This window comes from Manis pentadactyla, chromosome 7 (genome assembly GCF_030020395.1).
Source record: "Manis pentadactyla isolate mManPen7 chromosome 7, mManPen7.hap1, whole genome shotgun sequence".
In the NCBI taxonomy this organism is placed as follows: domain Eukaryota; kingdom Metazoa; phylum Chordata; class Mammalia; order Pholidota; family Manidae; genus Manis; species Manis pentadactyla.
In genome coordinates, this window is record NC_080025.1 from 33,851,994 (window position 1) to 33,877,655 (window position 25,662).

Consider the following 25,662-nt stretch of genomic DNA (forward strand, 5'->3'; position numbering starts at 1 on the left):
GGACGCATGTGTCTTGCCTGAAGGTTTCAGCCCTGGGCAAGGTGACTGTGGATTCCATGAGACCGAGGAATGACAATGGAACGTTCTTGGGGTAAAAGGTTTATTACCCGGCTTGTTCTCCCAGCAGCGATAGGGCAAGCACTAGGATCACGTCTGCATCCAACAATCTGCAGGTCTGTAATCCTCCTTCGCCTCTGCCTCCCCCCAGAGCACTGGGCAGAGCTCTTTATGTAGTGACTCAGTCAGTAGTAGCTCATTGCCAAGGGCGTGGAAGCAGTAGGCTAGCAGGAGGCCAGTGACATCACCAAGCAGTTTAGGTTCAGGTGAGAAGCCTGGGCTTGGGAACCTTCACCCTCGGGGCAGGTCCCTGGAGAATGCACTCTCAGAGCTGGGTTACAGGGAGGACCCTGCAGAGCAGACCATTGAGGGCTCTGAGGTGTTGGGCACCCCAGGATGGAGTCAGTGGGGTTCAGAGGCAGGAAAGTCACCCTGAAGAGGGTATTATGCTAAATGAAATGAGCCAGAGAAAGACCAATACCATATGATTTCACTTATATATGGGATCTAAAAAACAGAAAAAACAAACCAGAAATAGACTCACATAGAAATAGACTCATAACAGAGGTCAAAATGGTGGTTGCCATAGGGGAGGGGTGGGGAGATGGTTAAAATAGGTGAAGGGGATCAAGGGGTACAAATGACCAATTATAAAATAAATTAGTCACGGGAATATAGACAATTGTAATATCTTTCTATGTTAATAGATGGTAACCATAACCACACTTAATGTGGTGAGCGTTTAGTAATATAAATACTGTCAAATCACTGTGTTGTAATATACCTGGAACCAATATAATATTGTATATCAACTATACTTCAGTGAAAAAAGGAACCCCCCTCCAAAAAACAAAACAAAACTACTATGGACTGGGGGCTTAAAAAAGATTGACTTCTCACAGCTGGAGAACATTCTGGAAACTGGAGGTCCGAGATCAGGGTCCTTTGCTCTAAAAGCTGTCCAGCTCCTCTCCTGCCCCCTTACACCCCAGCACTGCTTCCTGAAGCGTTCACCATGCACTCCTAGGTCAACCGTCTTTATCTCTGGGTGTTCCCTTTACGACGAACACGCCTCTGTTAGAGCATGTTGTAAATCAAGCGAAGCGATGTGGCATAGTCATTAATAGCACAGGCAACAGAGAGGCACTGCCTGGATCACAAACCCAGTTTTGTCATTTCATGGCTGGGTCACTTGAGCAAGTGACTAACCTCTGCTTCAGTATACTTCTCTGCAAAATGGGCATGATATGAATAGGACCTGCCCCATAAGAAGCATCAGAGGAGGAGGAGGGAGACGTGATCGAGTGGGGTCCAGATAAGAAGGTGACAGTGTATAGACAGAGCATGGAAAATTTTAAGAGTGATGCAGAGAGAACATGCTAGTAGGATGTTAAATAGTATTAAACTGCACAGCTTGGATTGAATGGGTATTCTGTGCCGTCTGTCTTGGGTAGAAATAGGACAATGTCTATTGCAGGTAAATTTCTTTATAGGAGTAGTATCTTGAAATGTGTTTAGCCGATACCTTAATCATCAGCTAGCCCAGCAGGCGTTGCTGATGACAGCACAGGGTTGGCACCAGGTGTTGGGTGTGGGAAGTGGAGGGAAGGGTGAGGAGTGCCAGACCCTCCTGCTCACAGGCAGTGGGCTGGCACCAGAACCTGAAAAATATTGTCCACAATCAGCTTGGGTTTTGTTTGTGTGAAAAATCATGATGCCCCTTGTATTGATGTAATAGTGGGCATCCCCCTGTTAATTTTTCTATGTTACTGCTTTGTTCACATGTTCAGAGAGAGACGGCTTTGCTGATCTAGCTGCATGGGGTTTCTAAAATAATTCTGCACAATTCCGTGCTTCCTCTGGTCCTGTTATATAATAACCACTTCCTAAAAGAGAGCCCCTTATTTGCGTGCCCATGCCTTCCTTGCAAGTGGGAAGAGGACAAGCTGGAGGAACCAGGCTGTTTATTTTGTCTTGACTAAAAGTAGCAGTTTCCTCCGTAACCCTTCTCACCGCAAACATGACAGCAAAACATGTCAAAGGACTCCTGGGCATGGGGGCAGCCTCTCCCATCAGTGTCTCCAGGGGGCTCTCGTTCGGGGTGTGCTGGGCACCCGGGGGGCCCAGCTGTGCTCGTGCCCTTCTCTCAGGGGACCTGGGGCAGACCCCGCCCTGGCCTTGTGCTGACTGACGCCCAGGACTGGCTGCTGAAGAGCACAGGATGACATCTTGGGAGAAGGCCTCACACCAGCCATGAGGCGACAACAGGTGCCAGAGGAAAACAGGCTTTTCTTTTAGTGCATAGGGCTGCCCTATTGGCACTAAAGCAGGGTGTCACCCAGGGGAGCCCAAGATAGTGAGAGGGTGCTGTGTGCATCCCCAGCTCGGCCTGCGGGCCACACTTTGGGCCCCGGAGCCTGCTCCACTCTCCTCGGAGGCTCTGCTGTGCCGGTCCTGGGGCTTCCCTGCTGCCTCTGCCCTTCACGTGCCTGCTCCTCCTCTGCGGCCCCCTGGCTGGACTCTGCCTCCCTCGGCTGGTCTGGTTCAGTTCTGCACATGTTGTGTGCTCTGTGTGCCCTCTGAGGTGTCAGGCTGCTGGAGGCATTTGCGATGCGGATGCCTGCTAGCCCTGCGGCCAATCACCCAGACTCCCCGAGCCCCGGTTCCCTAGTCTCGGAGAACAGGGATCGATGACCACGTGAGGTTTAGTGAGAAGGCCCAGTGATTCTCTGACGGCCCTCGGGGGGCCTGCAGGGCCACCTGACAGGACACCAGGTTCCCGCCCTTGACCCTGAGGGAGCACTCATGTGGCTCTGGGTCTCTGTGTCTGGAAGTGTATTAAAGCCACGGATGGCACATGGTAGAAGCATGCTATGTTCTGCTTCTGGGCACAGTAAGGTGTGGTTCACACCTCGGAGCTCGGCAGCTTCTTGGCGTCCACTGCTTCGCAGGAGGGTGCTTGGCTGTGATGGCTGCTCGCTTCGAGTCAGTCCTCTCCTAGTTAATCAACAGCCGCATCGCCCTTGAAGCTGTGCTGTGTGACCCCAGGACTGCTCTCCCCGGGGCTCGCTTTCCTGAGTCCCCACAGATGCCGGGGCTGGCTTTTCTGGCACGGTGGACCTGGTATTAGTGGACAAGTGGTCCCCGGCCATCGCATGGGCACCCCCCTTTGCTGTGCCCTGGAGGCAAGAAGTGGGAACTCAAGTTTGGCAGGAGAGAATTCCACTAGCATCTAAATGCAACACAAAGGTGTTCTCTTTCTCTCCTTTCAAAAAACATCTCTCAGTTGATCAAAAGTTCCACTTGCTAGGATGCTTTTTTAGCTGAGCTGCCTTAAACCTGATGCATGGATATAAGCTCCTGGCATCTGCTCAGAAGCACTTGGGTGTTGCAGAGGAACCGCCCCAGCTGTGGGGCCAGAGCAGGGCTCATGCTGAGCTTGGCCAGGCTGGCATAATTTCTAGGGAGGGCACGGGTTTGCATAGCTGGTAAGGGATGTGGAAACACCAATCCCAGCTAAATGGGAAGTCCAAAAAGAAAAAATTATATTGACAGAAACAGTACTTTATACTGCATCTGGGGCTGGGCAAGCTTATAAATGGGAAGACTTACTGTGTGTCTTCAGGGAAGGCTTATAAATGGGAAGATCTACTGTGGGTTCAGAAGCAAGGAGAATTGGACATGGGTGCAGGAGGAACGGCTCTCAGCAAGCAGTTCAGGATGATGAAGTGTGGTGAACAGTGTAGCCTGATGGGTTGAGGGCAGGGTGCCTGCATCAGACTGAGCTGCACGTGAAGCCAGGCTTGGCCCCTTGTCGGCTGTGCACCTTGGGTGTTACTTCACTGCTCTAAGCCTCAGTTTCCTCCTCTTTAATGGGGGATAATAAGACTTGGCTCAGAAGATATTTCAAGGATTAAATGAGATAATGTTTATAAAGTGCTTAGTGTGACGTCTGGCCCAAAGAAATGCTCAGTGAGTGAATGTAATTGTGAGCAGCAGGAGAGTGTGACACCCTGGGGTCTCAGGGCTGTTAGTTTGCTGTGCAGAGGGGCGTCCCCAGCCTCACAGTGCCCTGCAGGACCCTGGGGAGACTGACCGAGACCAGGGGGTCTGTTTGCAGGGTTTTAGCAGGCGACTCAGCCCTGCATCTATGCAGGAGACATCTTCTGGCGGGGGAGAGGTCCCTTTTTAGCTGACTGTAGGTCCCTTGAGTACGGCCTTCCTGTGCCAAGTCCCTACTGCCTTTCCTTTCTCCGGGCTCACGGCTGCCACCTGTGCCAGTTAGCACCTTAGATTCTTCTGGAAACAAGGTTGGAGGGGGCAGCAGGGGTGCATGTGGGGAGATGGGTGGGACTGAAAATTTATGCATATACAGAAATACCCTCTCTCTCACTTCTGCTCTACAAAGGTTCACCAGCAAATTAAAAACTAAAATAAAAACAGAAAAGAATAGCAAAAAGGGTTTGGAGCTGTTTCCCAGCTTTTCAGTGTGTGGAGTTGTGATTAATCTCTGTGCTTTGGCCCCCAATTCTTTTTGCCACATTTCCCTTTTCCTGCTTCCAAGGAGGGAAGAAGGAACCAGAATGGTCTTTGCAGGAGACCAGTGTGGCGCTGAGAGGGTGGAGGGGCATCTCCCAGTTTGGGAATTCCCGACTGAGGTCCCTTTGTGCCCTCGGGGCAGGTCCCTGGAGAAGGCGCTCTCGGAGCTGGGTTACAGGGAAGACCCCGCAGAGCAGACCCTTGCGGGCTTTGAGGTGTTGGGCACCCCAGGATGGAGTCAGTGGGGTTCAGAGGCAGGAAAGTCACCCTGAAGAGGGGCAGTGAGGCAGGAGCCTGGTGCGGGGCCCTGAAATCAGCTGCGGCTGGAGCTCCGTCCTGTGGGAGCTTTGCCTTTAGGAGGTCAGTTACTTGGGCATCTGGAGCGGGTCCCTGAGTGGCCCAGGAGAGTCCCCCACATTTATGCTGCTTTATTTTGGGAGTATTGTTTTGTGAATAAATAACAATAACATAAAACTTGTAGATTACTTATAAATGAATAAATTCACATATGTGGTACTTGTTCAAAAGTCATTTACTGCCTGGAACATGATATTTATGTTTACTAAGTTTGGAGACAGCTGGTCTTAAGTGCTGTGGTCAGGGGGGAAACAGCAAAGCTGTTGGGAGGTGGGGTGCCAGGCTGCGTGGACCCCTTTCTGGGGGACCCAGGAGCCTGGGGGCAGGGCTGGGGGTGCCGGGGGGAACCCACCAAACGCTTCATGGCCAGTTCAACGCTCCTGACATTTGGTCACTGACTTCGCGTGGAGGCCGTCTCTGCCCGGGATCTGGCCTCGTACCTTCCTGTATGGGTGTGATGCTCATCTGCTTCCTCCCTTGCTTCACCTGCTCAGTTGGTCAGGACCACACCTGAGGGTAAGGCCCTTGGCACATGAACAGATACTGACTAAAGGCAAGGAGAAGAGAACTGGCATTCCAGAAAGATTGGTGACCCCTGAGAAACCCTGCTCTGAGCTTCCTGGTGGGTGTGGCTTAGGGAGGTTGTGAGCTCTCGTTAAGAGCATTCTTAGGCCATTTTAACTTCATTGCAGGTACCTCGGCCCTAAGCAAATTGTGTACCAGAAGCAGATTATGGTGGACCCAATGGAACAGTTGCAGGAGTTGATCGTATAAATTCATTTCCTTTAAGAGAAGGCCAACAGAAGAAGCAATTAGAAAAGTCTAAAACAGAATGTACTGGGGCTAGGGGCTGGGAGCCTGAGGGTCTGTCTGCTCTGAGAGTGGCTTTTATCTGTGTTCAGTTGAATTTGGCAGAATTTTCCTCCGCATCAGCCTCCCGTTGTTGGTCAGTCCCATCAAAGCCCCGGTCCAGGCTGGGAGGCAGGCCCACTGCAGTAAGAAGGCCGGGAGGCAGGGAGCCACGCCCTGTGTCAGCGTGGTCTGAGGGGGCGGGATTCTAAATGAGGCCATGTGTTTGAGAGAAGTGTACAGCCTTAGCTTTCTATTCCTTTCCAAGAGCGTTTGAGAACTCTCTGGATAAGAAGCCTTGCATGCTGCCTTTCCCACATACGTTCAGGATGGTATGTTTATCTGAGAGACTGGCCTCAGTTCACGTCATAGTAACACAGCCCATCCTTTGGCTGAGGTTAGCTTGTGCCCTTGCCATTAAGAACTGGCTGTACGTACAAAGTGGAGTGGGCTCAGAGTGGTGCTGGGGCCTTGGCCTCCACTTCCTGGCAAGGTAGGCCTGCTCGTTTTATCCCCCATCAGCCTTTTCGTCTGTGCCTGCACTTGGGTGGAGGTGTTGTGTAGAATTTATTGCCCCTCCTTGAGTAGTCCCCTTGTCAGTCCCAGGGCCTGTCATTGGAGTGTGGAATGGCTGCCTGGCCTGGTCGGCCCTGTCCCCACTGTCCTTTCTGCGTGCTGCTGACCCCAACAGCGTGTTGTCACTGGGCTCGTCCTGGAGGCCCTCATGGTCTATGAACCTCTTGTGGGCAGTTAATAGATACATCTCAGAACACTCTCTGTCATATTATGCTCTCTGTCTTGTGACCGAAATGTCCACTGGATCTGTAGAGTGAAATGTGCACGCCTATCCTGATAGCTGCTTCTGTCCTTGCTGTGGGAAGCCTGATGTCCACTGGCCCCATCTGGGGTTCATGGTAGACCCTGGACCAGATGTGGACCTGTGCTGCTTTCACCCTCTCAGAGCCTCCCCTCTCAGATGGAAGACAAACAATACCTGTAGCCATTGCCTATCTGAACATGTGTTGATTCCTGACACTTATTTTAAACTTTCATTATATTAAAATGCATTTATTTATACTTCTCAACCTCCCCCCGGCTCCCACATGCATTTGGTGGGCGGGAGTTTGGCACTCACACTTCATACCCATTCTAATGGTGTGTGCCTGTTGGGGCTCCTATATATGGTTGTTTGATAAGGCCTCAATACCCCTCCAAGCTTATAAATGATGTTGGAATTTGCACTTGCTTCATTCTTTTGTCCCTTGTAACTATTGTTGTAAGCATGAATAATGACAGTATCCCAGATGGAGTAGATGGTGGTGCTGACCCATTGTTGGGTCCCTGCTGTGTTATTTGGAGGCCTGGGGGGTGACTGGGGTGCTTCCTGGTCTGGGCAGGATATCAGGCTGTCAGACCACTTGCGCCTGGGGTCTGAGTCTTCCATAAGCTCTGTGTCTTCCAGATGTCTGCCTCAAATGTTCAGAAAGTGGTGTAAGTTCCTTAAGCAGCCCCCTACCTAGGGAAAAAGTTCTTAGGGTCATTATAGACCAAGGATGACAGAACAACAGTCTGCACTGAGAACCTTCTTCCAGTCTGAGAGTCTGTGGATAACCTTGCCTCAGGGCGTGCTCAGACCTGGGTGGGTACTAGGAAGCGTCGCTGTGCAGCACTGTTCTGCCTTCACAGTGGACTGTGCAGAGGCTTCTACTTGCCATTTTGTGGCCCAGATGGTGAGAATGGCAGCCAAGCCATGTGCTTGGATGTTCCCTTCCATCTCATCAATAAATCCAGTGTTTTGGGCAAATGCGTGACTGAGCCATCCTTGGGGTTTGACCAGGGTCAGGAAATGATTGGTGAGAGCAATTAGTAAGGATGGACGTTTAAAAACAAATGGCAAGAAAACCAGTGAGCACAAAGGATTTTCTGTAATTAAAAAAAAAAAGGGAATATGCATCTCTCTGCTCCCAAAGGTCCTAAAACTGGTTATTGAGAAGGGCTCCATCTTGTTTTCCACTCCACCCTCCTTCCCTGTTCCCTAACACCCTCAAAGACTGAGCTGGTCTAAAATCTGGGTGCCTTTGCTACATTTTTAAAATAGTAGCACAATGCTGCTGTGATCACATAAAGTCATGTTTTCACTATCATCTCTAACTTGTAATAGGGCTTGGTAATTACACAGTGCTTTCCATTAGCAAGTCTGTAAACACATTATAAATGTCAACTCTTCAATTCTCCTGATACCTCCGCAGAGAGGGAGAAACTGCACGTGCCTCTGTGGGTTAGCTGTATGTTTGGTCTGGTTACATCTGCTCAAGGTGTTCTTTCCTGTGTGTGATGGAGGTAGTTGAGGAACATCTGCTCTCAAGAATGATGTTCTGCAGCAGCAGACTCCCAGAACCCAAGAATGGACTGACAGTTACCAAAGGGAAAGGGACTGGGGAAGGTGGGTGGGAAGGGAGGGATAAGGGGATTAAAGGGCATTATGATTAGCACACATAATATAGGTGGGGCACAGGGAAGGAAGTATAGCACAGAGAAGACAAGTAGTGACTCTATAACATCTTGCTATGCTGATGGACAGTGACTGTAAAGGAGTATGTGGTGGGGACTTGATAATAGGGGGAATGTAGAAACCACAGTGTTGCTCCTGTGAAACGTGAGTGTAAGATTGTGTATCAATGATGCCTTAATAAAAAAAAGAAAAAAGAAGAATGACGTTCTGTGCTGCCAAATGAAAAACCTCAAAGTATGCACAGAAGCAAAAATCTTAATGATAAGCCTCATGAATTTTGCAAGGAGATGCCCGTAGCCTCCATCGTTTAGCCAGTTGTTATGATTCTCATTACAGGTTGGATTGCTGAAATCCTTAGCAAACTTGTCCGTGAAAGGATGCAGAATTTTGTTACTGAGGTGCATTATCTGATCCTGACATTTAAAAGGAGAAATTCATCACTGCTGCTTTGGCAGTAATTTTTATGCCTTTTTGTTATTTCTTTTAAAAAGTTATTTTTTCCTAAGATCTGCTTTTTTTTTCTTCTTTTATAGCTGTAAGAACGGAATACTAAATAACTTTGAAATTTATACGAGTGAATTTCAAAAGCCAGACTAGACTTGGAGGAGACTTATAGGATGGAACACAATAATTATTGTACTGTTTTCAATTTCTTTAGCCATAGCTTCAATACATTGCTTCAGATAACCAACATGATTTCAATTTATTATGCAAATCTAACAATTATTCCATTAAAAAATCTGCTGGAAAGATTGCATACTTTGTTTTCTGCAGCACAGTAAATGGTGTTGAGTGTTCCATTTTTGTTTTCTGATTCGCTTGTTTTGTCCCTAATGACAAACCATTTAAAGCAAAAGTCTTTAAAGTGGCAGAATATGTGATAACATATCTTCACTGGTAATTTAATACTTGGATATAATGAGTTCCATCTAAGAGATTTCATTAAAAGCAGCAAGGTGCCTGAATACCAAAGCTGAGATGTTTTTAATAACAGAATCATAGTAATTATACAAATTCCAAGATTTTCATCAGACAGAAAAGGCTTCCAGGGCTAAGCATGCACTTAAACTTAGCACTAATAACTGCGTATTGTTCTAAATTACAGGAGACAGAAACCTCAAGCCGGGCAGAATATTGGAGAGAATGTTATGCATTAAAGTTTTAAGGAAAACTGAGAAATAAACTGTTTTGATAACATAATGGTGTCTGTAAGAGGCATGTCAGAGTAACAGGAGAGGAACCTTATGTGCGGGCATAGTGCACAGTAGGTGAATATTCAGATAAAGTCGGTGAGCCCGTCACTGTTTCCTGTGTTTTCGGCATGGAGAGGGTGCTAGAAGGGACACCTCTCTCTTCTCTCAGGGGACCTGAAGTTGTTGATTGACTGGAGTCCTTCCTCCAGTCATAAATAGGGTAGACCACTGGTGTATGAGGCCATTACTGCCCTCAATCCGGATTTCTGGGTTGAGTGAAGACCATGTAAAGAATAATTTAGTTAGAGTGGGAATTACTAAAATTTTTGAATTTTTATAAAAGGACCAGGACATGGTACCCTCAGGGAGTTTGTTTTTAAAAGACGTGATATAAAGAGAAACATCTAGGAAGACTTTATAAATGTTTCCCTGAGCAAGAAATTTTGCTTGATGTATTTTCCACTTACATTCTTTCTTTTCCCTGGCTCAGGTGGGAAGGGGGAGATGGGGACCGGGGCTTAGGGAAAGAGTGGGCTACAGGGTGTCTGTGACGGGTGGCAGAAGGGGGAGGCGGTCAGGATGGCTCCGCATTTGTCACAGGGGTCTGGAGGCCAGGCATGGAGCGTGTGTCTGCATGAAAGGCCCTGTGATCTGCCTGGATTCCCGAGCAGCAGCCAGAAAGCGGGGTTCCTCTGGAGGCTGGAGCAGAGGCATGCCTGGGATCGGAGCTCTGACAGGCAGTATCTCTGCTCTCCATGTTCGCAGCCCCACCCCTTGTTATGGTAAACTCCTCACCCCGCCTGCAAGCAGAACTGGGGAGCTGGCAGGGAAAATGGTCCCCTGATTCCTTCTGACTATGTTCTCCCCATTGACTGTTTGCATATTTGAACTTCCAGGTGCTTCCTCACCAGCTCATCAGAAACCTTGAAATCATTTCGCGCCAGCTCTCAGCCTGCGCTGAATGTGTGCGCACAGGTAAGCACACGTGGGCCTCACCTCTTGCCCCACCCATGCTGTTGCAGGCCCTGGCTAAAATCCCTGTCTGCAACTGCAGTGTCTTTAAAGTTTTGCTTTTTCCCTTTAGACCACCAAATAATACGAGCCATTGTGGAAAATTTACAAGATACAGACAAATATAGAGAAGTAGAAAAACTGTTATTAATCCTTCCATCCAGAGAGAATGCACTTTTTTCATATTTTCTTCCAGTCTTTTCCCTGCATCCTTTGTTTTGCATATGCGTTACTCTGCAGATGCGTATTTGCATCTGATTTACAAACAACTAACAACATTTAATCACCGGTCATGCACATTTTCCCTAAACCTCGTGGGAGGTCTTCTCAATACTGATTGTCCTAGTGAACATGAGGGTGCTGTTATCTTGATTAAAAGTTCCTGGTGTTCGGTCCTTCCCCAGGTCCCTGCTTGTCGTCCGCTGCACATCTGGAGGGCTGTGATGGGAATGAGGGTGAACACTTGGAGGTTTCCCCTGACTCATCGCTCTGCCTGGGACATCATACTTTAGAAGCAGGACAGCTGCTCCACGAGGTGGTTGACTCCAAGGGCCAAGACGCGCTGTAGAAGGAATGGATGAAGGCCATTCATGAAGACCACGCCGCCTGCGGTCTAGTTCGGGGAGGCTGGGCCGCGGGGACGCCGCCAGTCCCGGGTGCGCGGCTGACCGCTGAGTGGCGATGGTGCGCCGGGGGCTGCTCGCGTGTGTCTCCCGGGTCGTGCTCCTCCCGGTGCTGCTCTGCTGCGCAGTCTCCCTCCTCTACATGCTGGCCTGCACTCCGAGAGGCGACGACGAGCAGCGCGCGCTGCCCAGGGCCAGCGGCCCCACGGGCAAGGAAGGGTACCAGCTGCAGGAGTGGGAAGAGCAGCAGCGCAACTACGTCAGCAGCCTCAAGAGGCAGATCGTGCAGCTCAAGGAGGAGCTGCAGGAGAGGAGCGAGAAGCTCAGGGGCGCGCGGGACCCCGCCAGCGACGCCGCGGGTCTGGGCCCAGACCAGGGCGCCCCTGAGAAAACCCAGGCTGACCTGCTGGCCTTCCTGCACTCCCAGGTGGACAAGGCCGAGGTGCACGCCGGCGCCAAGCTGGCCACCGAGTACGCCGCGGTGCCTTTCGATAGCTTCACGCTGCAGAAAGTGTACCAGCTGGAGACGGGCCTGACCCGCCACCCCGAGGAGAAGCCCGTGAGGAAGGACAAGCGGGATGAGCTGGTGGAAGCTATTGAATCAGCCTTGGAGACCCTGAACAGCCCTGTGGAGAGCGGCCCGAATCAGCGGTCGTACACGGCCTCGGATTTCATCGAAGGTTGGCAAATTTATGAATTGGGGTGGAAAATAGAAGAAAAGGCACCTGGGCCCAGGCACCCAGTAGGTCCTAGCCTCAGGAGGCCAGCAGGGGGCTTCGGGGATGGCCGGGGGGGAAGTTTTATGTGGGCAACACCAAAGGTCGATGGCGCGGATCTTTATTCTCCAGAAACGCCTGTCTCGGCTGCCTGGTCAAGGAAAGCACAGCCCTTAAGTGGGCAGCTTCACTGTGCCTTGGCAGAAGGTAGAACCTCCTGGCTTTCGTTTTTTAAAAATGAACCAAATATATAAAACTTTGAAACCTAATAGAGAATGATAGGCTTTAATTTGTCCCTTCTCCAGCCCATCTAGAGATTGGGCCTGATTTTCAGGCCCATGAACAAAATAACAGCAACCATATGCCAGGTACTGTTCTAGGAACTTTACACTTACTAATTTAATTCACTTTCTCCTCAGACTGACCCCATTAGGGGGTGAGGAAATTGAAGTTCAGGTTAATTAAGTAAATTACCTAAGTTTCTTTAGTTAGGAAGTGACAGAGCAAGGATTAGAACCTGGGAAGTCTGATTCCAGAGTCCGTGGTCTTAACTCCTAGGTTATGTTACACAGATTGTCTGGGTACCTGGAAACTAGTGGGATGAAAGCCTCTGCTTTTATCATGGGCACGGGAAACCCTACTATTAGTTTGTGTTTGTATCTAAGTTTAGAAGAAAGTGGCCTTGTCTAGTTTCTTGGAAGACTCATGAGTAACTGCTTCTTACCAATTTTCCCATTGTTACTAGTTCAAAAATCAACTGATAATTTGGGCTAGGAAGTGCCTCGGCGGACAGCCCATTCTTCCTGTTTCTGGGTAGAATCTACTCCAACTTCCCAGACATGAGGGTGTGTCCACATCATCCAGTCCCTGCACTGGCCATGACACCTCATGGGCCTGCTGGGATCAGAAACCCTCTGGCCGCTGCCTATGCCTGTTCTCTTTGGACACTTTCCCTTATGATATTTTCTACTTTGTATGCGAACCATGAATTCATGCAATTTAGTATAGTGTCATTTGTCACATACCTAGAGCTAGGTAAATAAATCTTTTACAAGAGCAAGCGTTTGGTGTCAGGATTTAAAAAAAACCTCATTTCTGTGAGCACTAAAAACACCTAGCACATTCATTAGCTGGCAAGTGTAAGTATTGGGTGAGTACTCAGGGCGAGCTGGAAGTACCACAATGCAGTGGCATCGCGTTCTACAGTGTTTTAGAGCACCTGAAGCATTTCCACGTACATCATCCTACTAGCTGGCCCCCAGGGAAAACCATTAAACAAATTTTTAAACACATCCTGGCTGCCACCCACCCCAGAGTGTGCTGTAAGAGCTGCCCACATGCAAAGCCATTTGAAAGAGCTTGATTACCTATCAGAGCCTGCAGTTTGGAATGTTTGCCCTTGTGATTTTTAATCTGCCTCCATATTTGAATTTTCTGCCTGCTTTTCTCTGTACAGCATCTTAGGGCCTGTTGTTCTCGGTCGGTGGTGCCATAGGCCTCTTGTCTCTGGGTTTATTGGCTCTGCAGTGACGCTGACTTCCCATTAGGGACACGGTTCCATAGCTGCCCAATGCTGCTCTCATGGGCGCTACACAGCCTGTGTTTTGAGGCCAAACTTTGTGAAGGTCTAGTCAGCTGTTTTCATACGATGAGTAAATAGACACTATAAATAGACATATTTATACATATTTGACTGTCATAAGAAGCACAGCTTATTTCATTTTTCATTCTTATCACAAAAGATTGTGCAGGCTATGTTTTATATTCTAAGGAAATGGGGCATTTTCAACAATTCCTCTAGTCAGAGGGAGCTGCAGGGAGGTAGAGTAAATTCACCATATGGAGAAGCTTTTACATAGTGATGTTTCAACAAGGTGGAAGTCCTGTCACTCCAGGAATCCTGTCACCTGCTGGAGGGTCCCATGGCCAGGCTGTAACCCCCCGATTCTAGCGTCAGGGAGGTGGGTGCACTGGATCACATTTGAGGACCTTTTCAGTCCTGGTTTGCGATTCTTAGATCTATACCTAGTGAAGGAGAAAGAAGGGAATGGAAACCGTCCGATTGGAAATCTGTTTTCTATAATGAGTTAGAACCTGGGGACCTTGTCAGAGTGAAGTATATATATATTTTTAAAATTCAGATAGAGTGGATACATGATATTATATTGGTTTCAGGTGTATAACATAATGATTCAATTATATACATTACAAAATGGGGGTGAAGTAGATCTTTCAAATAACTTATTTAGGTTTCTAAAAAGAAATCAAACCTTTATATTGATTTTGTGTTGACAGTGTCAGTGGCCCAAAAGCTGGAGCAGTTTAGTGGAAGCCCACGGAGAAAGCTCAGAGTGCAAGTGGGGTTCCACACCTTCAGTGTTCTAGATGGAAGTGACAGTTTTGTGGAACCCTAAATGTAGATGGGATTGTTTTTGTTTAAAGAAATAATAATAAAAGCCTGTGGAATGCTTCCAGATGGTAATAGTTATGTAAGACCTCGGGGCAGGTGGCTTGATGGCATTTGCCTGGACTGTTGTGTGGCTTTGACCAAGACCCTGATGCTCCTTGAGACTCGGTTTCCTGATCTGTCAGTAAGAGACTCAACTTAGACATCCTCCAAGTCCTTCTCAGCCCCAGCCTTTTGCAAAATATTTCTATTCCTTTATTTTTGCTTTGCCAAGCCACCACTCCTGCTCTGCTACCCACTCTGCTGGGTGACCCAGGGCACAGCACCTACCCTTTGGGCAAGTCCTTCCTAAAAGGAGGAAGTCAAATGGATTATTTGTGCAGTCTGGTCTGACTGTGGCCACTTTCCACAGTTCTGTGAAGCTCGTGGGCGGAGAACAAGGTGTTGATGACTAATTATTACCTATTGATTTAATTATCATCTATCTCTAAAACATGGAGGGAGCAACCTCGGCCTTTTCCTCTTTTCCCAAGATGTTCATTGGCACTGATTTCTGCTTTGGATTCTCACATAATAGCTCAAATTTTTTTTACAACCATCTGGGGAGAGAAGTTAAAGTAGAAAAACAAAGATCAAGTCCCATGTTTAAGGATGCCTGGCTGTTTATCTCCTCGAGTAAACTGGAAACCTCTCTTTATGTGTGTGGCTTAGCTATTCCTTCAGTGTGGGATATAGATTCCTATTTAAATCTGAGTGGCGCAACTTTTGGCTTGAATTTCATAGCTGTAAAAACAACTCTTGGACTGTTCGGCAGTCATAAATGGGGCATCATTCCATAAAGCAGTTCAGCTTTCTGAGTTTTTCCTCCATTACCACCATGACCACATCTGCTGCCCAGCGCTCTGGGAGGCATTCGTGTCCTCTGTTGCCAGGGTTGCTCTTCTGCCACCAGCCTGTGCAGCTCGCCCTCCTCTAGCTGTTGCGGGATTTAGCAGTGGCAAGAGTGTGTTAGATATTAAAAGAGTTGGTTTTGGGGTGGGATGGAGCCAAACCAGATCCACAGGACATTGGAGGGTTCGAGGACCCCTGGAGATGCATCCTAAAACAGGATCTAGAAGCAGCTAAAACACCTTGGTAGCTGCCCTCCCAGCAAGGCCCAGCCTCCTGTGCTCCACACCCCGGACCTCGTGCTTTCTGGGAAGCTAAGACCAGCCACAAGTAGACCTAGTTTTTTACTTCTGTTGCTCGGGTCTCACCAGCACCCCTGAGAGATGCCCTGGAGCGCTTTGCTAGAGCTTCCTTAGATGAGTCAGATGCAGTGCTGCAGGCCAGTGCTTGGGGCTCTGGGGACTTCCCTGGGGCCCTTTCTTCAGCGGGCCTTTCAGCCGTATGCTTCCTTCTCAGCCACCTTGCGACTAGGGGAGATGAGGTAAGGCTTTCAGGTGCATTTCTGGGTATTTGGGAGGCTTCTGGGGGTCATGGTGTAGAAGTAAGAGGAAGCAGGGATTCTGTGTGTCTGGTGTGTGTTTGAAGGGTGTGTGGATGGAAAAGGAGCAGAGAGACCTGCTGGCAGGCAGGACAGCAAGAGGAGTTCAGGTCCTGGGCTGGCCTCAGTTCTCAGCCAGCATCTCCAGGGCACGAGGACACTAGGGCTCAGGTAGGAGGAATTCTTTGTGCAGTGATGTTGAGAAGAAACTAGCCCAGCCTTGGAGTCCCCCAGTGGGCAGAGTCTGGCCTCCATTAGGACAAGCAGAGGAGCTCACGCTAGGATACATGCTCTGCTGTCACAGCATGTTTTGACATTCTTGCTCCCACTCAAACAATGGACCCTATGTTTTCATTTTGCACCAGGCCCTGAAAACTAGGTTGGCATTCCTACCTCCAAGGTTGAGAGTCTGGAGGGAAAGGCAAGGAAAGAGGAAGATGGGTCGAGAAACTGAGCTGTGCCACGCTGATCCTGACACCTTGCTGAGCGTCAGCTCTGTTGACCTCCTACTGCTGGGAGAGGTGGGAGCTGAGTGTGACATACATCTGTGTGTACAGAGTATGTTGTTGCAAGATTACAGAAGTGATGTTTTGTTAGTGTTTTTATTGTACTCAAGGCAGTCCTGTTCAGGAGATTTTTTTTAAAATGGAAGTGTTTTGTTCTTCCTATGTTTCTTGTTGAGAATGTGCTATGAGAGAGTGTTGCAGCGTCCTGGGGTGTCTGGGGTGGAGGAACGTGGCATTGGCAAGAACAGTGGGCAAAGTCTTGATGGAGAGATGCCTGACTGACACCCCACAGAAGTGGGAAGGGAGTGGTGGGGGGCCCTGGGTAAGGGGCCCCTTCAACCACGATGGTTGCATAGGGGATGCTGTTCACACTCTAGCCTGCCCAGCCATGGGAATGATGCTCATAGAAAGGGTCTGTACTTTATTTTTTTTTAATTAAGGTATCATTGATATACACTCTTATGAAGGTTTCCCATGAAAAACATTGTGGTTACTATATTCACCCATATTATCAAGTCACACCCATACCCCATTGCAGTCACTGTCCATCAGTGTAGTAAGATGCCACAGAGTCACTACTTGGCTTCTCTGTGCTACACTGTCTTCCCCATAACCCCACACACACCATGTGCACCAGTCATGATACCCCACAATCCCCTTCTACCTCTCTCCACACCCAACGTCTTCCACCCCACCCCTCCTCTTTGGTAACAGCTAGTCTCTTCTTGGAGTCTGTGAGTCTGCTGCTGTTTTGTTCCTTCAGTTTTGCTTCATTGTTATGCTCCATAAATGAGGGAAATCATTTGGTGCTTGTATTTCTCCGCCTGGCTTATTTCACTGAGCATAATACCCTCTAGCTCCATCCATGTTGCTGCAAATGGTAGGATTTTTTTTCTTCTTATGCCTGAATAATACTCCATTGTGTATATGTACCACATCTTCTTTATCCATTCATCTATTGATGGATGCTTAGGTTGCTTCCATATCTTGGCTATTGTAAATAGTGCTACAGTAAACAAAGGGGTGCATATGTCTTTTTGAATCTGAGAACTTGTATTCTTTGGATAAATTCCTAGGAGTGGAATTCCTGCATCAAATGGTATTTATATTTTTAGTTTTTTGAGGAACCTCCATATTGCTTTCCACAATGGTTGAACTAGTTTACATTCCCACCAGCAGTGTAGGAGGGTTCCCCTTTCTCCACATCCTTGCTAGCATTTGTTGTTCCTAGTCTTTTTGATGTTGGTCATCCTAACTGATATGAGGTGATATCTTTGCATTTTCTTGATAATTAGCAATGTGGAGCATCTTTTCATGTGCCTGTTGGCCATCTGAATTTCTTCTTTGGAGAATTGTCTGTTCATATCCTTCGCCCATTTTTTAAGAGGGTTATTTGCTTTTTGGGTGTTGAGGCATGTGAGTTCTTTATATATTTTGGATGTTAACCCCTTGTTGGATATGTCATTTACAAATATATTCTCCCATACTGTAGGATGCCTTTTTGTTCTACTGTTGGTGTCCTTTGCTGTACAGAAGCCTTTTATCTTGATGTAGTCCCATATGTTCATTTTTGCTTTTGTTTCCCTTGCCCAAGGAGGTATATTCAAGAAAAAATTGCTCATGTTTATGTTCAGGAGAGTTTTGCCTATGTTTTCCTCTAAGAGTTTTATGGTTTCATGACTTACATTCAGGTCTTTGATCCATTTCAAGTTTACTTTTGTGTATGGGGTTAGACAATGATCCAGTTTCATTCTCTTATTGTAGCTGTCCAGTTTTGCCAACACCAGCTGTTGAAGAGGCTGTCATTTCCCCATTGTATGTCCATGACTCCTTTATCATATATCAGTTGACCATATATGCTTGGGTTTATATCTGGGCTCTCTATTCTGTTCCATTGATCTATGGGTCTGTTCTGTGCCAGTACCAAATTGTCTTGATTACTGTGGCTTTGTAGTAAAATGTGAAGTTGGGGAGCATAATCACCCCAGCTTTATTCTTCCTTCTTAGGATTGCTCTGGCTATTCAGGGTCTTTTATGGTTCCACATGAATTTTAGAATTATTTGCTCTAGTTCGTTGAAGAATGCTGTTGGTATTTTGATAGGGATTGCATTGAATCTGTAGATTGCTTTAGGCAGGATGGCCATTTTGACAATATTAATTCTTCCTAGCCAAGAGCATGGGATGAGTTTCCATTTATTGGTATCTTCTTTAGTTTCTCTCATGAATGTCTTGTAGTTTTCAGACTATAGATCTTTCACTTCCTTGGTTAGGTTTATTCCTAGGTATTTTATTCTTTTTGATGCAACTGTGAATGGAATTGTTTTCCTGATTTCTCTTTCTGCTAATTCACCATTAGTGTCTAGGAATGCAACAGATTTCTGTGTATTAACGTTGTATGCTGCAACTTTGCTGAATTCAGATATTAGATCTAGTAGTTTTGGAGTGGAGCCTTTAGTGTTTTTTATGTACAATATCATGTCATCTGCAAACAGGGACAGTTTAAATTCTTCCTTGCCAATCTCGATTCCTTGTATTTCTTTGTGTTGTCTGATTGCTATAACTAGGACCTTCAGAACTATGTTGAAAAATAGTGGGGAGAGCAGGAATCCTTGTCTTGTTCCTGATCTTAAGGGAAAAGCTTTAGGCTTCTCACTGGTAAATATGATGTTGGCTGTGGGTTTATCATATATGGCCTTTATTATGTTGAGGTACTTGCCCTCTATACCCATTTTGTTGAGAGTTTTTATCATGAATGGATGTTGAAGGTTGTCGAATGCTTTTTCAGCATCTATGGAGATGATCATGTGGTTTTTGTCCTCCTTTTTGTTGATGTGGTGAATGATATTTGATGCATTTTCAAATTTTGTACCATCCTTGCATCCCTGGAATAAATTCTACTTGATCATGATGGATGATCTTATCGATATATTTTTGAATTCAGTTTGCTAATATTTCGTTGAGTATTTTTGCATCTATGTTCATCAGGGATATTGGTCTGTAATTTTCTTTTTTGTGGTGTCTTTGCCTGGTTTTGGTATTAGATTGATGCTGGTCTCTTAGAATGAGTTTGGAAGTATTCCCTCCTCTTCTACTTTTTGGCAAACTTTAAGGAGGATGGGTATTAGGTCTTCACTAAATGTTTGGTAAAATTCAGCAGTGAAACCATCTTGTTCTTAGGTAGTTTTTTTTATTACCAATTCAATTTCATTGTTGGTAATTGGTCTATTCAGATTTTCTGTTTCTTCTTGGGTCAGTCTTGGAAGGTTGTTTTTTTCTAGAAAGTTGTCCATTTCTTCTAGGTTATCCAGTTTGTTAACATATAATTTTTCATAGTATTTGCTCATAATTCTTTGTATTTCTGTGGTGTCCATAGTGATTTTTCCATTCTCATTTCTGATTCTGTTTATGTGTGTAGACTCTCTTTTTTTCTTGATAAGTCTCACTAGGGGTTTATCTATTTTGTTTATTTTCTCGAAGAACCAGCTCCTACTTTCATTGATTCTTTCTATTGTTTTATTCTTCTTGATTTTATTTATTTCTCCTCTAATCTTTATTATGTCCCTCCTTCTACTGACTTTGGGCTTCATTTCTTTTTCTTTCTTGTTTCATTAGTTGTAAGTTTAGATTGTTCATTTGGGATTGTTCTTCTTTCCTGAGATAGGCTTATATTGCAATATACTTCCCTCTTAGGATGGCCTTTGTTGCATCCCACAGATTTTGCGGTGTTGAATTATTGTTATCATTTGTCTCCATATATTGCTTGATCTCTGTTTTTATTTGGTCATTGATCCATTGGTTATTTAGGACCATGTTATTAAGCCTCCATGTGTTTGTTGGCTTTTTTGTTTTCTTTGTGTAATTTATTTCTAGTTTCATACCCTTGTGATCCGAGAAGCTGGTTGGTACAATTTCAATCTTTTTGAATTTACTGATGCTGTTTTGTGACCTAGTATATGATCTATTCTTGAAAATGTTCCATGTGCATTTGAGAAGTGTGTGTATCATGTTGCTTTTGGATGGAGTGTTCTGTAGATGTCCATTAGGTCCATCTGTTCTAATACATTGTTCAGTGCCTCTGTCTCCTTACTTATTTTTTGTCTGGTGGATCTATCCTTTGGAGTGAGTGGTGTGTTGAAGTCTCCTAAAATGAATGCATTGCATTCTGTTTCCCCCTTTAATTCTGTTAGTATTTGTTTCACATATGTAGGTGATCCTGTGTTGAGTGCATAGATATTTATAGTAGTTATATCCTCTTGTTGGACTGGCCCCTTTATCATTCATTATGTTATGTCCTTCTTTGTCTCTTGTTACTTTCTTTTTTTTGAAGTCTATTTTGTCTCATACAAGTACTGCAACTCCTGCATTTTTCTCCCTATTAGTTGTGTGAAATATCTTTTTACATCCCTTTACTTTCAATCTGTGTATGTCTTTGGGTTTGAAGTGAGTCTCTTGTAGGCTGCATATAGATGGGTCTTGTTTTTTGTCTTTTCAGTGACTCTATGTCTTTTGATTGGTGTGTTTAGACCATTTACATTTAGGGTGATTATTGATAGGTATGTACTTATTGCCATTGCAGGCTTTAGATTTGTGGTTACCAAAGGTTCAAGGGTAATTCCCTTACTATCTAACAATCTAATTTAACTCACTTAATATGCTATTACAAACACAATCTAAAGGTTCTTTTTTTCCCTCCTTTTTCTTCCTCCTCCATTCTTTATATTCTGTACTCTTTGTCTATCCCTTGATTGACTTTTCCAGTAGTTGATTTGATTTTGCATCTGCTTAGTAATTAACTGTTCTACTTTCCTGTGGTTTTATTTCCCCTGGGGACATCTATTTAGCCTTAGAAGTACTTCCATCTATAGCAGTCCCTCTAAAATGCACTGTAGGGGTGGTTTGTGGGGGTATATTCTCTCAGCTTTTGCTTATCTGAAAATTGTTTATTCCCTCCTTCAAATTTAAATGATAACCTTGCTAGGTAGAGGTAGCGTATTCTTAGTTTGAGGCCCTTCTGCTTCATTGCGTTAAATATATCATGCCACTCCCTTCTGGCCTGTAAGGTTTCTGTTGGGAAATCTGATGATAGCCTGATGGGTTTTCCCTTTGTAGGTGATCTTTTTTCTCTCTCTAGCTGCTTTTAAAAGTCTGTCTTTGTCTGTGATCTTTGCCATTTTAATTATTGTATGTCTTGATGTTGTCTTCCTTATGTTGGGAGATCTGCGCACCTCCACAGCTTGAGAAACTATCTCCTTCCCCAGGCTAGGGAAGTTTTCTGCAATTACCTCCTCAATGACACTTTCTATCCTTTTTTCTCTCTTCTTCTTCTTCTGGTACCTCTATAATGTGAATATTGTTCCATTTGGATTGGTCACACAGTTCTCTCAATATTCTTTCATTCTTAGAGATCCTTTTTTCTCCCTGTGCCTCATTCAGCTTGCAGCTCCCATACCCATGGTGCACTACACAATCCATACCCACTGTGTGCACTACACAATCCATACATATAAAAGAAACTGCTTGAAACCTTTGGAAGGAAAGTTTATATAAAATCCAAGATATACACAATACCTTACAAATCTGCTCTGCTCTGGAAGTTCCATTGTAAATTAGTTGTTTGGACGAGAGGGTATCTTCTATAGAACTAATACCATAAATAGTAGTTGAGTTCCTGGGATCAAACATACATCTGATTTAAACTCCAGATTTAGCCAGAGGTGGATGCAGAAAGTAGCTTCTTTAGAAGGTATTTTCGTTTTCTGCCCTCAAGGTATTACTGACATATTCTCGAAGAAGCACCTAACGCTAAAATAATTTTTTAAAAACTCTTTATTTTGAAGTAATTTTAGAGTCACAGAAGAGTTTGAAAAGTAGCATGCAGAGTTTCTGTCTACTCCTCACCCTGCTTCCCCTAATGTCAATACTTTCCATAACCACCGGGAAGATGACACTGGTGCCATCATATGAAAGAAGTTCTGCTTAGGCTTTGTTTTGTTTTTGTATTTCTCCAACTTGGTGTTCTCTGAACTTCTTAGGTCTGTGATTTGGTGTCTGTCATTCATTTTGGGAAATTACAAGCCAATATTTCTTTGAATATTTCTTTGCCCCATTCCTTCTGTCTTCTGGAATCCCAATTATGTCCATGTCATGATGCTCACCATAGTCTCACAGCTCTTGGATGTTCTGTTTGTTTTGACTTTTGTTCTCTTTGTGTTTCAGTTTGGGCAACTTTTACTGACCCACCTCAAGTTCTTTTCTGAGCAAGCAGAAAGCTGTAGCTGAGCCCATCCAAGGTGTTCTTTGTCTCTGTTGCTGTATTTTTAATTCTAGCTTTTCCGTTTGATTCTCATCATTTCCATTCTCTGCTGGTGCTACCCATCTGATCACACGCTGTCTGCTTTTCCCACTGGAGCCTGTAATGTGTTCATCATAGTTATGTTAAATGCCTTCTCAGGAATTTCCAGCACCTGTGTCATGTCTGAGTCTGGTTCTACTGACTGCTTTGTATCTTGGATTTTTTCTTGCCTTATCCCATGCCTCATAACTTTTGTCGAAAGCTGGATACTGTGTAGGCAGTAGAGAGGGAGATAAATGGTGCTTACACCTGGGAAGGGCATACTCCCCCCTCCCAGGCCCTCACGTGTGTCTGTGGGGGGAGCTGGCCTGCTCAGGAGTTGGGCTGGGTCTGAGGTCTAATTGTCAGTGTGGTCACCCTCAGGACCCCACAGGCTTCACTCCTTAGAGACACCTGGGTGCAGGGTGGAGGTTGCTGGAGAGCTGTGTGCTAAGCCCTGAGGTCTGTCCTTCCTTGCTCTGCACCTGGGGGAGGTCCTGGTGCGTCTCTCCCATCCCATCCCAGCAGTTGTACTGTCAGCTTGTCGGCTCAGCTGTGTGGGGCAGTGGGGAGTGGGGAGGCCTCTGGAATTCTGATTAAATCTCTGCCCTACACAGGCACCATGTCAGTGGGGCTTCTGTCCCACTCCCAGGAATAAGGCTCTGATATTCCTCCTCCCGCTGCACTGAACCATCACCAGCTCCCTGGGGGCTGCCCACCAACACATCTGTTCCATGGACGGGAGGCAGGAGGGAAGGTGTAGGGGGCATTCCTTACCCCTCCCATGTGACTGCTGTTCCCTCCCTGGGCCTGCATCACAGGGACAGTCTCCTGAGGAGCTCTCTGAGTCTTCTGTAAGTACCTGGTGAGGTTCCTGGAGAAGGAGCCAGCAAGAGACTGCAGATTTCTCCACATTTCTGAACCTGGGCCACCCTTCCTGCCAGCCTACGCTTGTCCTTCATTGTTCTTGGAGGTTCTGCTTTACCACTTCCCGTTGCCTCTGCCCCGGCAGGCAGGTGCTCGCGGCTCTTCTCTGCCTGCAGACTGCTTCGTGATCTGTTCCGTGACCTCAGCCCACCATCCACTGAGCTTGAAAGTCTTGCAATTGAAGTAAGTCAGCTCTTTTTCATTGTGAGTGATGCTTCGTCAAGCTCCCTATAAGCTTCCTGAGGGGAAGCAGAAGTGTGAAACCATTTTCTAAAGTAATATTTTAGAACCTATTGATCACTTTGTCTACTTCCGTTTTCTGCAAATCCATAATCTCTTCTCACAATCTAGTTCCAGCCGTCACGCACCATATGACAGCTTAAAGACAACCTGAATTGTGTTGATTTTACTCATGAGTGGGAATGTCGTGGTAACATTCCAAATCTGGAAATCCATTATTAGAAGGTTTTCTTGGAGCAGAAACCTCACATTCCATGATCACTTTTCTATGGCCGTGAATCAAAGAAATGGCACTGTTGCTTAAAACTCTATCTTCTATCATGTCCCTGTCTTTGAGTTTTAGTGGTTAAGGGTTGGGTACTTATATTTCTTCTTTCAAGTGCTGTATTATCATGAAGTATAATCATCCTTATTGTGACAGTTTATAATTTACAAGCATGCTTCCCTGGCCTGGGGATGCTGAGCCACCCGTCTCCTCATTGCCAGAATCTGGGGGCATCCTTCTCTGTCCTTCCTCTCACCTCAGTGTGCCTGGAATCCCTATTGCCCTCATACCAGGGTGGACACAAGGCCGTTAGCTGGACAGGGAGGTGAAAGGGCAACAGAGGGGAGGGAGAAGGCAATGTAGTGAGTGTTCCTGCCTCCAATAGCCACCTTCCCCTCCCACTGTGGGCCTGAGATGTGGCAGCAGCTGAGGTGTCCACTCAGCTGCCCCATCTCTTAATCCTTAATCCTGCCCCTCTTCAAACCCTTGGTTAGGAAATGAAGCCAAGACTTTGAAACCCCAGAAGCCTGTGCTTGCCCTCTGAATCCTGTTCTGCTCCTCCTCTGGGCTTGTCCCCGGCAGTCAGCACTCCTCCCTTCCTTCCTCTGCCCATCCCACGGCCTGGAGCCTGTATCCTGTAAGCCACCGCAGGTGACTTAGAGCTCCCACATCCCCAGTTCCCCCTCCCCAATCCCCTGCCTGTCCTGTGGGGGATGGGGCATGGGGGGTTATCTTCCCACACTCATAACGCTGTTCTGACTTCTGAAGTTATACCTGGAATGACTTCAGTTAGCTGCTGGGCCGACTGGTACAGCCTATCAGTGCTGTCCTGCAGGCACAAGGTGGGCAGGTCTGAGGACTTCACCACAACAGATGGTACTGCTTCTGGCCCTTTGCGGTGACTTACAGATAACCTTTTGAACACAGCCCATTTGTAACTAGAGGCCTACCCCTGTATTTCCTTTGAATTGTAACTGTCTGTCTCAGCAGCTGCCAGAGCCTTTCTGCAAATGTCAGAATCTATCTGATTTACCAGGGAAAGAGAGCTTATGGGAGGCAGTGATGAGATTATTTTGACTGTAAGCAAGACAGGGTCTGGAAGCATCTTTCCTCTCTCTCCGTCTGCCTCCACTGGGGTTCCTGGGCAGAAGTCATCATCCTCGGAGAGAAACGGGCTTGCTCCTCCTCAGAGGGAGAGGTCTGCCTGGCCTTCTGCCCAGATGACTTTCTTCCCATTCTCGGACCTGGAGTCGCAGAGCCGGGGGAGGGGACAGCGGGAAGAGGGGCTCTGTGAGGGAGGGCTTGGCTAAGCCCAGCAGCCCTCCTGTCCCCGGCCTCTTGTGTTACTGTGGACGTAGATGCAGGAACAGGCCTTTCCGACCTTGGTGGTTCCATGGAGTTTATCAGTGGTGGTGGAAAGTGCAACTCTGAGAGGTGACTTCATCTGTCAGATTTCGCAGGGACACGCTGGTGGTAGAGAACAGAGCCAGGAGGAAACTAAATTGCAGGAGGAGGTCATCAGGTTAGGCGTGACTCAGAACTTTGCAGCTTGTTAAGTGCAGGGGTGAGTGGCAGTGGGAGACGGAGATCTGTGCTTTGAGATTTTGAGAGGCTTGGACAGGCAGGAGTCTGTTCTCCTGTC

General features: G+C 46.5%; 1 protein-coding gene across 10 annotated transcripts in view; it reads left to right on the top strand.

Moving 5' to 3' along the window:
- CSGALNACT1 (chondroitin sulfate N-acetylgalactosaminyltransferase 1) overlaps positions 1-25,662 on the top strand; it is a 350,833-nt gene that overhangs the window by 249,961 nt on the left and 75,210 nt on the right. For all 10 annotated transcript variants that reach the window (XM_057505244.1, XM_057505246.1, XM_057505249.1 and 7 more), the window contains 2 exons: positions 10,404-10,482; positions 10,923-11,821. In XM_057505244.1, the coding sequence (XP_057361227.1) occupies positions 11,200-11,821 (622 nt within the window). In that variant the 5' untranslated portion in view covers positions 10,404-10,482; positions 10,923-11,199. The remainder of the gene's footprint in view (positions 1-10,403; positions 10,483-10,922; positions 11,822-25,662) is intronic.